Below are 14,174 nucleotides of genomic sequence, written 5' to 3'. Positions count from 1 at the left end.
TTTGTGCCCTTAGGAACAAAACACTGCCTTTCTTACAGCCCTAATCAATCAGCTCTTCGGAAGTGTCAGAGGGGAAAAAGAAGACTGACTGTTCTCATTTTACTGAGCTAGTGAATTCAGAGGCAATGTTACTGAATCTTTAAAGGCATTCTATGGTACTCCATTCTGGCTGTAATTGTCTCCTAGATGTTTATTATACTGCATAGCAAAGGGCAGTAACTTAAACTGAAGTGGCACTGTTAAATAGTATATTTTCCGGAAGTAATATCTCTTGAACATTCTCAGGAATTACAATATCAAGCTGTGAAGGTACAGTACAGAAGGTACTATTCAGCTGACCAGTGTGTCACAAATATTAACCATGTGAAATGGTATTATTTCTGTACATAAGAACTAAAAAGTGAAACTGGTTTTGACCAATCTGGTTTTCTTCCCTTACCTCTTAATTTTTTTAAAACCCATTCTCCCAAAAGTGTTTATGTCAGTATTGAAATATAGGTGACATTTGCTATTAAAATATTAATAAATGAATAGATAATGGCTCATTCTTACATAAGCATTTGCTCAAATTTGTTCATGTGGCTTCTTCAACGAAGTCTTAAGGAGACAGCATTTATTTTTCTCAATCACTCTGCTCCACTGAAGCAGTGTTGTAGCCACGAGTGGGTCAGAATGGGTTGTGGCTGTCCTCTTATCAGCCAGGTCCACCCCCATCCCAGCTCTGCTCTTGCCCCTGTGCTTGCCCTGTTTAGCCCATCCAGCACTCTTGCTCTTGGCAGGGAGTGGGATTGGAGTGTAGGGTCTTCCTCAGCTCCAGCACTCCAGTGGGGAGAGGGATGCCAGCCTTGGGAACTTGCCCTGCTCCTCCTTGCCAGGAACTCCTGCTGAAGACTAGTGTCAGGATCTGGGACTTGTTACACTTTGTCCATCCGGTGCGCCAGCCGTTCAGCTGGGTTGATGATTTGCCCTGCAGCTCCTGCCTAGAGCTCTTGCTGGGGAATGGGGTTGGAAGATGGGGGCTTACATGGCCTGGCTCTGTTCTGGGGCAGGAGCACTGGACACTGCTTACCTCAAGTAGCTCTCAGGAGCAGCAGTATGTCTCTTTTCTGGTTTCTGTGTTGAGGCATGGCCAGCTGGCATTGTACACTGCCGTATCTGAAGGTGCTGCTCCCTGGAGTTCGCATTTGCCATGATTCCCAGCCAATGGGACTTGCAGAGCCAGTGTGCGGGCCGGAGGCAGAGTGTCCAACATGTAGGAGTTGGACTGGAGATACACTACTCCTTCTAGCATCAGTATGGAGCCAAGACAGGTAGGGAACCTGTCTTACCCCACTGTTCTGACCCGTGGACTTTTAACAGCCTGGATTCTGACTAGTGCTGTGAGGGTACCTTTTCGACTGGGCATTTCGGTCAAAAACCAGACACCGGGCAACCGTAGTTGAATTAGATATTTGCAAAACGTAATAATTAACAGCAAGCAGGAGGAATGTTGTGTAGAAGTAGCAGGAAGATGCTTAAAAAATCATTTTAAGCATAACAAGGAAAAGTTTCCTGATGCTGAGATCTACTTGATCTTTTCAGGATAGTGCCCAGGCAAAAGGTGGGTATCCCAACATTTTGGACTCTGTCAAATTGAAAATTACAGTTCTATCTAAGCATTTTGAACTTACCATTTTTGCAAATAACCCCTAAGATGATTCTAATTGTTTTTTTGTGTTTTTGAGCATTGGACAGTTCTCTTTATGTGGTTGGTTATTATTATTTATTATTGGTTATTTCATGTGTTGTTCTGGTGTAGGGTTGCCAGTTTTGGTTGGATGTATTCCTGACTGTTTTATCACATGGCATAATCTTTAATTCCTGGTGACTCCAGGATACTCCTAGAGAATTGTCCACCCAGCTCTGAGTGGTGCTCTAATATATCACTTGCTCCTGGTTCACCAAACAAGTGTTTAATATTAACAGTAGCAGCAAATCTGAAAGCGCAATTGAATAAGCAACAGCCACATGTGTTTATAGAGACAAATGAGGGCGGCAAGAAGGGGCCAGGCATATTTTGGACTAGTGGGGCTCAGACACTTAAACTTAACTGGGAAGTAGAAAAACTTGAGTTTTGAGATATATATTTTAAATAGAGGATGCTTTAAAAATGCCCCCTTGTCCAAACAAAAAAATAAAATAAAATAAAGAGTATCCTGGATCTCTTCATTCCTGGCAAAAGGATGTGTTGTGAAGGGAGCTGTGTGATAGCCATTTTTTTTTCTTTTTTGCTGTCTGAACTTAAAAATTGAGGTTTAAAAGGGCTATTTTGAGTTTGAAAAGACTGAGAAAAACAAAATGTTGGTTTTCTTAGTTTTGAGGCATTTAAAACTTTTTCTTTAAAAAAAGAATGACAATACAAAACAAAAACTCACTTCAAACTGAAATATTGTATTTTGAAAATATATAGATGAAAGGTTTTCAGCATTTGTTTTGTTTTCAACTGATTTGGTTCAGGATATTGGACACAAGGTTGGTTGATCTGAATGTGGGCATTTTTTTTTTTTAAATAAAAGGGGGTTAGGTGAAAAAAATCACCCAATTCTAATTATGAGTGATAGGAAATTATCTTCTGACTGAAGGATTTCAGCAAGATTAATGCTAACCAAACAATTAAAAAAAAATTCTGCTCTGGTTGCTGCACTTATGGGAATGGAGGGAAATAATGAATATATAATGCATGATGGCCCCTTTTCCTACATCATTTCCATGCAGGTTCAGGGGTTTAGCAGGATCAAGATCTATGTCAAAACAAAACAAGGCAGATCAATCAAACATAGGAAATCTGCTTGCCTTTTTGTGTTTTTTGGAGCAAACCCAATGACTTGCTGCTCAACTGAAATATATACAGCCTGTTTATTTTAATCAGTTCAAAGAATAAGTCTTTGAGAGACTCTTCCCTTCTCGGAGCCCCAGAGCTCAGCAGCATACCCTGTTGTTGTCCACTGATATCCATTGAGCAGAAGCTCTAGCAAGGGCTGAGTAGATCTGTCCTTCAAACCATGACAGATTCATGAAGTGAGACATAGGTTTTCTCTGGAGAAGGAAATTAGGTGATGAGAGAATATAATAAGATAGTAAGGGAGATTGGGATTTAAGAGAGATTTTTTGTTTATGAAGGGGGATTTTAATTCATTTAAAAAAAAACAATTAAAAAAGAAGTTTCACACTGTTTTAGGTGAGTCAAGTGGTCTTAGGTGGCCCAGTGAGTATCTAGTTACTTCATAGGATTTATGCCTCAGGTACACAGCTGCAGACTTTTGGAGCTTCCTCTCCCTGAATTATTGGTTCCAGTAGATTTCAACAATATAGATAAGGTACATATATGTGTGTGCTTGGCTTGAAGGAAAGGAAAGAGAGAATATTCTGACAACCCTAGTTTTTGTCTTCTGTTTTTCTTTCTGTGGTTAAAATCATTGTTAGTAACTAAGTGATGATGTTGATAGTCATTCAGTATGTGCCATATAGTCACATTCTTTTCCTGTTAACCTGCAAAAATGAATCTAAGTAAATCTCATTTTACTGTTGTGCAAGCCTAAGCATTTGAACTAATTATCACATTTGTTTTCCACTTTGCAGCAAATCCGTAGTAGCAAAATGCTGCTAATTTGGGCCCTCATTAAGACTTAATTATTTTTACAAAATTGGGCAAAGTGTATTAGAGTACAATACATTGTATTATTACCAGTATTCTACCTGTGTCAAAATATGGGTGGGAGGAAATACAATCTTCAGTGCATCCTTAATTTCTTTTCTCACTTGCTCCTAGCTCCTATCCATGCTATTTGTTCTGTGTGATGAGACCCTTGCCTCTGTTGAGGGGCTTCATGTGACCATACTTCTACCCGCATAGAACTCCAGGCAAGACTGGTGCTTTTATCCTTTGCAAATATGAGTGATCTGTAATGGTTTTCTTAGCTAGAGAGGGTCTGGTCTACTTTTGCTGTAAAATACAGTCACAACATTTCCTATGACTTTTTTAAGTGGGTAGTGGTATATATACTACAGAGCTCAAGCTTTTTGGCCTTTGTGAGAAGGAATCAATTTTCTGAGAACTAATGGCAGGAGGAATGAGGTTCAAAGAGAATGGAAATTGGCCTTTGATTTGCATAGAATCAAGAAATCTATGTCTTAGCTAATTATTATTAATGGTATCTTAATAGTGCCTAGAAGCCCTAGCCAAGATCAGGGCTGGTCAAAGACTGAGAAAAAAGAAGTATTATAATGAATTTGGGCAAAGACACAGTAAAGTGATTTGTGCAAAGTCACCCAATGTAATTTGTGGCAGACTCAGAAGTTTTACATTGATCTCTTAAATCTCAGTGTGGTTAATGAACCAACCACTAAACCAGGGGTCGGCAACCAAAATAGCAAGAAGAGCCATTTTTCTGAATTTGATAAAAAAAACTCAATAATTCAAGAGCCACAATGCATGTGACTACAAGACACTCCTTCATAAATAATGTCAAACGATATTTGTTGTAATCCTCATTTTAGGAGCAGCGCACACATAATGATTTGTAATGTGATTCATGTTTACTGCAAGACATTCACAAACTTTTTTACATATTTTGTCACACTTTACGTATGTGTTTGTATCACTGTCTTCCTGACTTTAACTCTTGAATGAGATTCTGAATAATGTCTTTCTTGTTTTTGAAATCACTGTACTGCTGCTCTGATGCTTTGATAAAGCACTCTTTTACATATTCATCATCTGTGAATGGCTTTTCTCGTTTCACAATCTCTTGAGTTGTCCTAAAACTAGCCACAGTTATTCTACTTGGTTATTTCACCCATTTAGCAAATGTGTTCTTACTTTGCTCTGCTTTGCATAACAGCTCTTCCATCGCTTTTCTTCTAGTATCTCCAGCTGGATGCTGTTCGGCAAAAGTCATGTGTTTTTTGAGGAAAATGTTGCTTGAGGTTGCCTTTTTGTTGGCGAATTTCTCATTTGCAAACGAAATGTAAAGGGAGCCCAGCCAAACTCCATATAAAAGTGAAGGATTGGGTCCATTCAGTTCGAAATTCTCTGTTTTTCATCTTTGATTTTCCTCTTTTTTAGAAGCCATTCCAAGCCCACTTTAATTATACTAAATTTACTTCAGGTTTAATTTCAGGTTTTCTTTCTTAAAATGTGTGTTGCCCTTCATAGCAGGAATGGTGCAAACTTCCTGTTCCTTTACAAAATCAAGACTTTATTAGCAACATGATCAAAACACAGATACAGTATCATAATCCCTCAATGCACTGCATATATCATCATTTTGAGATCACATATAGTTTACTATTTAGTTAAGAGTTCTTCATTGTTGGACTTTTAGACATTCACTGTTTATCAAAAATAATCAGGAGGGTTTTTTTTTTCCTTTGCAATTATAGTGGCAGGAGCCACAAAGAAGTCTTTAAAGAGCCTCATGTGATTCCAGAGCCACAGGTTGCAGACCCCTGCACTAGACAGTCGCTCCTCCTGAAACCACCACTGAACTGAACAGAACACTCTTCTGTTGTTTGTTTGGTTTTTTTGCTTTATTTTGGTTTTTGAGTGAATATTTTGGAAGAGCAGAGAGAAACCCTGTGGTAGCTTCTTCACTAGTATGCAAGTGTATCTCAGTTCTTACTCTTGTAACAGAACCTCTTGGCCAGCGTAAACATAAATACCAAAACAAACTATGCTTTTATATGTCCATGACTAAAGTCTGCCCACTGATTTTTTTTTTTTAAATTTGTGATCATTGTGGATCCTCTTAGAAAATCTTATGGCTAAATATATTGCAAACCTCTGTTTTCTTTGAATGCATGTTATTGTAACAACTAATGTGCTATAATTAGGTGCTCATTGTAGTATCATGCTGAAATTTTCAACAAAAGAATTGTGAACAATAACTGGATTGCTTAATGGGTAACAGTTTTAAATTTATAAAATATGCTTGCTACAAGGAGGTCAGAGCCATCAATTGGTACAAGTTAGTGGAACAGGGATGAATCTGACCCCTTTTGCTTATACTGAACCAAACAGATAGGAATGGGTGACATTCAAATCTTTTACCAGCAGATGTAACTCTTATGGAAATCTCTAGGCCAAATTAAACACTGCTGTAAATGATACTGGAAGTAACAATCTGGTATAAGAACATAAGAATGGCTCTACTGGTTCAGACCAAAGGTCCATCTAGCCCAGTACCCTCCCTTCTGACAGCAGGCAATGCCATGTACTCCAGAGAGAATGAATAGAATCAAGTGATCCATATTCTGTGCCCACTCTGTCTTTGGCAAACTAGTAATGCCAAGGAAGGCTCTGAAGCAACACCTTTTAAGCTCCATCCTGGGGCATTCAACTGGTTGGAAAGATGCATTGCCTGGCTAGTGACTTGAACTCTGAAATGTCAGAATAAATACTCAGTTTAATGCTCAACCTACTCAATTGTGCATGAGATTTATGAGTGAAGTTTTGGTTCCATTTAAGTCATTGGGAGCTGTCAGGGCTGCTTCCCCACTCTGACACTCCAAGTGCAGAAAGTGGGGCCTGCAAAAACACCTTGGCTGTATGGGCTTTGCTAAAAAAAAGCCCCCCAAGATCATGGGTTCCCTGACCTTGGGAGGTAATGTTGCCATCACCATGTGGAAAAGCGCCCCCCTTAAAGCCCAGGAAGACACACTTGGGTAGCTCTCTATGTGTAACCCCCCAAGCTTCACCCTTTCCTTAGGAGATAGCTTGGAAACAAAGAGCTGTAATCTGATGGTTGACTCTTTGGTCTAGGCAGGCATTCTTATAGACACTCCTCTGCAACATAGAAATCAAATAATTGCCTTAAAAATAATTTATTTACAAAACAAAAGATGATAAAATACCAAGAAAGTACATAAGCATACTTGGTTGTTGGATATAACAACATAACTCAAAACATTCCAGTTGGAGCACAGCGAATTATTTTCATAGGATTCAGCTTAGAGGTTGCAGAGTATAGGGGGAAAAAACATCAACCAGCCTGAAAAATCCCACACCAAATCCAAAATCAAAATAACCTGATCGTGTCTACTAAACATTTCCTTTCTGCTTATATTTCCATGCTCTGATTATGAGGTGGCCAGTGTATTTACTGGTTTCATCAGCATTTTTGGTCTCTCCATGCGCTAGTCACAGAACCCGAAGACCTCTTTGCCAGCAATTGTTCCCATTCAGAAAAAAAGGATCTTTCTCCATTGGCTTACCTGGCTGCCCCCACAAAGACCCCCTCCTCTGGGTTTAATCCTTTACAAGCATTCATTCATGATGGGAGTTTGCCAATGACTTTAGTTGGGTCAGGGTTTCATCATATTGATTTTTACTATGTTTGTTTCTGCTGCACACTGAAGGAAAGTGGGATATATCAGGAAAAGTAAATCATGGCCGAACTGCAGGGGGAGGGAGGGGGTCTTCAATGGTTTATTTCAGAGGGAACATTTTCCACCCTGGCTCATTTTTTCCAGTCAGAACTAATCACATGTCATTGACCTGAGCTCCACAAAGATTTGCTAATTCATCACCCCTCTTTATTATGAGGATTTTCGTAGTGACATGACATTGTTTTGAGATTTTTGCTTCATATTTAATCATATTAAATAAAGCACCCACACAGTTATTCAGCTCTATTTTTCTGGGGACTCTAGAAGTTAAGATCAGAGTTCAAACTATCTTTTTATATAAAAAGTCCTGGGAATGTCAATATTAGAAGTGTTTCCCTGGTATAGGAAAACCAGTATATTATCTTGGCATGACACAGTTCTGCTAGCCTGGGGTTACACCTCTTCATGCTGCTCACTAAAGCTGCGTCTACACGTGCACGCTACTTCGAAGTAGCGGCAGTAACTTCGAAATAGCGCCCGTCACGTCTACACGTGTTGGGCGCTATTTCGAAGTTGAAATCGACGTTAGGCGGCGAGACGTCGAAGTTGCTAACCCCATGAGGGGATGGGAATAGCTCCCTACTTCGACGTTCAACATCGAAGTAGGGACGTGTAGACGATCCGCGTCCCGCAACATCGAAATAGAGGGGTCCTCCATGGCGGCCATCAGCTGGGGGGTTGAGAGATACTCTCTCTCCAGCCCTTGCGGGGCTCTGTGGGCAGCAGCCCTTAGCCCAGGGCTTCTGGCTGCTGCTGCTGCAGCTGGGGGTCCGTGCTGCATATACAGGGTCTGCAACTAGTTGTTGGCTCTGTGTATCTTGCACTGTTTAATGAAAGTGTGTCTGGGAGGGGCCCTTTAAGGGAGCGACTTGCTGTTGAGTCCGCCCCGTGACCCTGTCTGCAGCTGTGCCTGGCTCCCTTATTTCGATGTGTGCTACTTTGGCGTGTAGACGTTCCCTCGCTGTGCCTATTTCGATGTTGGGCTGAGCAACGTCGAAGTTGAACATCGACGTTGCCAGCCCTGGAGGACGTGTAGACGTTATTCATCGAAATAGCCTATTTCGATGTCGCAACATCGAAATAAGCTATTTCGAAGTTGGGTGCACGTGTAGACGTAGCCTAACATAGCTATGGCAGTAGTAATCTGTGTTGTGGAGCTAGCCTCAGTCTCTAGCTGTGCTTCTCTTATAAGGGCAGGTCTACGTGTGGAAGGTGTCTGGTGAAGACATACTTTCCTGACAGTAATCATGGTAAAATCACCTCTGTGAGTTGCAGAAGCTATATTGGCAGGAAAAGCTCTCCCACAAGCATAGCGCTGTCTACTCTGACCTGTACGTCAGCGAAACTTTTATTGCTCAGAGGGGTAGTTTATGCACCTAAATTCTGCTGACATTAGCTGTAGTGTAGGCATAGCCTAAGAAACTCCATACTGAAAGGAAGGCATGAAGTGTTGATTCTTTTCACTGACTCACATTTGCTTGTGTGGCAACAATAAAAATGCGAACAATAGAAGATCCCTATGAATGTCTGCTTTGATATGTTGCACATCTACACCCTCTAGGTTTTAATAATCAGCCTTTCAATTGTTCGTTCATCATCAGAGAAGTTAAAGAGCCCTGAAATTTCAAAGTTCTGTTACGGGGGGCAGTGCCTTTTAAAATCTCTCTCTTATCAAGAACGCTCCCTGCCACTGGATAAGATTTGCAGGTTTCTGGTGCACTCTAGCACAAGCAGAAAAACAAAAGCAAAACAAAAACAAAAGGGGGCAGGGAGGAAGGGGAATCCCATTTGTTTATATACACCCCACAGATTGACTTGCATTTCATGTCACATGCTTTTTATTGCTCCCTATATTGGCAGATAATGGATTACAAATATTTAAAACAAGATTTCTACCCCAAACCAGTAATTTCAATTGCTTCCTTCAGACATCCAACCTTAAAACCTTTTTAATTTTTGCTAATTGGTGAGGGGCATCAGAAATATGCAGGTATAATAGGTTTTCACTTCCAGGAGTGAAATATTGATTTTTTTTTTTTTTAAAGTCTAGAATGGAATAGAAAAGAAGCCTTTTCAGACTGATCAATTCAGCCATGATTTGTATGATCAGTCTTAAGTAAGCTCTCTGTTCTAAGAGTTCTTTCAGTGTGACCTCAGCATGTGGCATCTGTGTACCTTTCACAATTCAGACATTTATAGTAATACAAATAGTGGTAGTTTACAGCTGAAGACAGTAATGACCTCCTCATTGTTTTGTTGAAGATGAAGAGAATTTATGGCATTTAGTGTACATACATTGCTTATTTCCTCTCAACCTGGTCACAATGTTAATACTTCACGGTTGTTTATAGGATTTTTTTAAACCTTTATTCCTCTGTTTGCTAAAGCAGAGAAATACTGTTTTACTAAGAACACATACATTTTAAACAGAAGGAAACAAACTCAGCTCATTATGAGATTGGTGTTTACCACTCAAGTGTTGTCAGAAATTATAAGCAATTATAGGCTTCTGACCAAAATCCAACAAGGGATTCATAGCCAACATTCATACACAAAACATTTTATTGTGCATTGTCTTACTGTTGCTTAGAGAACATACAAACACTGGAATTATATATTTAATTCATTTAGCTAAGTATCTGTGTACATATAATGTTTGAATAGCTCTTAGAATTTATTTGGTATTGAGATTAAGGACTCAGAATATCAACTGCCCAGCCTTAACAGGTGTGGGAAGGTAGGTTACTGGCCAGGGAATTTTTTTCTAGGTATCGATACTTTATGTACTAGGAGCAAATCTAAGATTCCTATTACATTTTCCTGAGGATACTTGTTAGGACAAGGGAATGGCATCTCTCTCTGCTTTAAGACACATACTTGAACAAAGGTCAGATACAGTGTAGACAACTGGAGTTAAAACTACCTCCTACTTCCTGTCCAGGCAGCCTTCTGCAGAGTCAGAGCATGATTAAATCTCAACTCAAACTCAGGTTAGTAGGGATGATCAAAGACTATCTCATGTCTTTTGTTGGGTTTCTAATACAGTCCCCTGGGGGCCTAAGCTGAGATCAACCATAATAGCATCTTGTGTCATCTAAAACTGAAGGCTTGGTAGAGCAGTTTAGTACATACAACATGCATACAATGTGTCTGACATAGCAGACTATTCCTGTTACCTGCAGATATAATTTGTTTTATGGGGGCAGGTGCTATGTAGTATGCCTGACTGTTGTCACATGGCTCCTTAGTTTTTGAACTGTTAATGAATGTCTGTCTAATCACAAAATGAGTAGAGCCTGAGTCTGCTCCCTTGGGTAGGAAACTTACATCAGCTTTATCAAGTATGTCTAGCAAGCCTAAACACTGTGCCTAATATGCTAGGCAACAGAGAAATAGTAAAATCATGTATTTAAACAATTTATGAATGAATGTAAATTTGAAAAGGTCTCAAGTAAAGTACAGACTACTAGGTTGTTTGGATTCTGAGTTGTAAAACCCATCACTCTATCATAGTCAGTCTGCTGCAGCATCAGCCTCCAATTTAATTTTTAGATTTCCTTTTCTATTGCTGATATCCGCTGTAACTTCTATTTTGCAGCAGAGCTTGATAGCAGTCTTTTAAACGGCATTATTCCGTCCTGTAGAACACTGGCTCTAAAGTGGTCATACTCCAGACGATGTACCTTTGGGTGATAGTGAATGGTCCGTTGTTATGTGGCAGTGGAGGAATGCCTATATATCTTAAAAGTGCATTTCTAGACTTTTTGACACTTGATGTGTATGTTTTTCTTTTTATGGTAGGAATATTTAGATGGTTTTGGTTGGGTGTTGGTTATAGTAAATCTTAACATCCTTTCAACTTTAATTATTTTAAACAAGTTTTCTGTATGGACATTTCCTAGGTTTAAATATGAAGGTCCCTGAAAACTAAAGTCAAAAATCTTTATTGGCTAGTTGTATAAAATTGTTTTATGGTGCAAGCATCTCGTAATTTCAGCATGTAAGCCAATTTTATCTAAACTACATATATAAAGATAGGCACCATAATAATTGGCCTGATTTCCAGAGGTATTGAGTTCTTGTGGCTCCTGTTGACTTCAGTGGGACGTATGAATTCTGAGCTCCTCTGAAAATATGCCATTGATTAAGGTGCTTAATGTACTTTGGTCTTACAGTGTAAGTCAAAAAGATTTCTTAGCTACCTTTAGAGGATTTCTCAGGCATCTAATGGGCTGTGCAAATGGAGGTGGCTTATTTTGGAGTATTTTAAGCTAGGGGCTGGCAGGTGGACCCAAGGGACCCAAAGGATGTAAGGAGGTGAAGTCTTGATCCCAACAACCCTTCCTAGTGGAGTGACAAATGGAACATGAGGATTTTATTTTATTTAGACTTTTATTTTACCGGGAACAGCCTGGACCAAGGTAAAATGGATCTGAGGCCTATGCATGGATTCACTTTCTTATCTTGTCTCTTTTGCTTTGGCTCGTTGTCCTCTAATTCTCTGCCATCTTTTCACTGCTCCTAGCATGCTGTTCTCCGTGTCCAAGCCTTCTCTGGTAGCACAGACTTGAATTCAAAGCAAACACTATTTTGATACCATGTGTGCCCTTAAACATTAGAGACCAATTCCTTAGGCTTTCTAAATTTTCTTTGTGCTATGCTGGTGGCACAAAGTGGGCTTTAAGCTGCCCTAAACAGGAAAGTGGGAATTCATCAGTTGTGCGATTGAATAAGTACAAGATTAATTTCTTTTGTTTCCAAAACAGGTAACTAAAGAATGGAGAAGAAAGTGAGCAGAATTTGCCCAGTTTCAGAGCCAGGAACAATATATTTTCTACAAGTGACTTGGGAAAAAGACCTTGGAACTGGTTTTATTATAACACTAAGTGATGGTCAGTCAGCATGGACTGGGACAGGTAATACTGAAAACAAAAGATGAAAAGATTTTTTTTTTAAATTCTGTACCCTCGCACATCAAGCCGTGATTCTTACCTTTTCTGTGACCCCGTCAGAAGATAGCTTCCAGATTCCCCCTTCATCTAGCCAAGAAGGGAAGGGGTGGTCATGGGACTTGTTCAGATATGTCTTTGAAATTTATGTAGAGACTCCAGCTGTCAAAACAAATACTAATCAATTTAACATATGGGTATATAATACTTGTTTATATTTTTCCCAGTAATATACTTTCTTGTGCAATTGCTCCAGGAAACGGCAGCTTCTCAATCTCTTTGAACAAATGTGACAAACAAATTTAATCTGTACATTATAAAGTTCTTAAGATATCTGTGTTAGTCCTTGCAGATGATTTGTTAAAGCTATTCGTTATTTGATTTAGTTGAATGCAGTAGTCTCAGTGTATGGGGAAGAAGGGGAAGTATATGAACAAAAAATTACAGTATTGTTTTTCCTGAAATTGATCAGCAAGGAAAAAATAGCTTTACATGTTTTGTTCTGCCCAGAAACCCAAATAAGAGGTGTCTGTCCTTGACATGCCACTCCTTGGCATGCCACTCTCAACCATGCACAGTGAGAAAAGAAAATATTGGTGTTTTCCTGAAGAGCTGTCCATCTTGCCTGATCAAGAACATTCCTTTTAGGAGTAAACATGTTGTGGAGAGAGGGAGTGGGGGTTGGACACTCATAAATATGGATAATATATTCTGGAGAAAGTGTTTCCTAATTCTAACTCTCTTTGTCCTGCATCATGAAAACTAATACCCATGCAATTTTTTAAAAAAAAACTGGCCTTGCTGCATTTTGCCATTATAGTTTGAACCTCTCTAATCTGGAACTCTCTCCTTGGCAACATCTGTAATCTGGCATGAATTTAGCCACTCAGACAACTGCTTATCAGGGTGGTGGCCAAGTTTCCCAGAATCCCATTGAGTTTGTTTTCAGCCACCAGTCCTGGCTCTCAGTGCTCTGTTATTTATCTGTTTACCCCTAAATTTACTCCAAATGTCTTCTAGGAGTCCAGTAAGCAGTGGAAGTGTTGGTAATGGTGCTAGAGAATTATTGACCTCCCATAGTCTGGCAGATTCTCTCATCTAGCTCTTGTCAGGTCCCAAGGGTGCTGGAGTAGAGAGGTTCAACCTATATCAATATTTAGGCAAACCGACAATGGTTTGGGTGACTCACTCTTTGACTGATCACCTTGAAACACCTTGGAACTTATTTTTAGATATGATGTGCATTCTCCGCTCTTATTCACTCAAGGTGGATTTCTGGGTGCTGAGCTTGAACTTTATGCATTTAACAGACCTATCACAAAAACACTTCTTAGAGAATGGGCTCAATGATGTCACTAATCAAAAGGGGGGGGAAAAAAGGCAGTCCAGCATCAGCACCGGAAAAACACACAAGGGACATGGGCTTTGATCTCCTCTCCAAGGGCTGATCTAATTCTCATTGATTCCTATTAGTCTCATTAATTCCTAGTGTTTTTCAAGTCCTACCGGGGTGGGGCAAGGGAGTCAAAAAAGAGCTCAATTGAACTCCTTGTGCTGTTTAGTCAGTTGGATGGGACGAGGTGGAAACTACCTCTGTGCAGGCAGCAGTCTAGTTTTACAACCTCTTTGCCTTGGTGCTAGTTTTTTGCAATTCATTTTCTTAATTTGTTTTAAGAAAACAAGTGAAAATAAGGAGAAATCTAGAAAACTTCGTCTTGTTCATCTAAACACCATCGTTTATACTAGTTATGCCTATTACCCCTTTGCTCTCGAATGAGTTGACCTGTGTACCTATAAATG

At 39.7% G+C, this 14,174-nt stretch overlaps 1 protein-coding gene across 3 annotated transcripts in view; it reads left to right on the top strand.

Moving 5' to 3' along the window:
* Positions 1-14,174, top strand: part of XRCC4 (X-ray repair cross complementing 4) — a 267,010-nt gene that overhangs the window by 18,389 nt on the left and 234,447 nt on the right. For all 3 annotated transcript variants that reach the window (XR_012645755.1, XM_074995369.1, XM_074995368.1), the window contains exon 2: positions 12,192-12,341. Coding sequence is in view for 2 of the 3 variants with exons in the window: in XM_074995369.1 (XP_074851470.1) it covers positions 12,203-12,341 (139 nt within the window). In the remaining variant the exon portion in view is untranslated. The remainder of the gene's footprint in view (positions 1-12,191; positions 12,342-14,174) is intronic.

Source organism: Carettochelys insculpta, chromosome 5 (assembly GCF_033958435.1).
Source record: "Carettochelys insculpta isolate YL-2023 chromosome 5, ASM3395843v1, whole genome shotgun sequence".
Classification (NCBI taxonomy): domain Eukaryota; kingdom Metazoa; phylum Chordata; order Testudines; family Carettochelyidae; genus Carettochelys; species Carettochelys insculpta.
The sequence above is the reverse complement of the archived record's forward strand: the minus strand, read 5'-3'. Positions and strand labels throughout refer to the sequence as shown.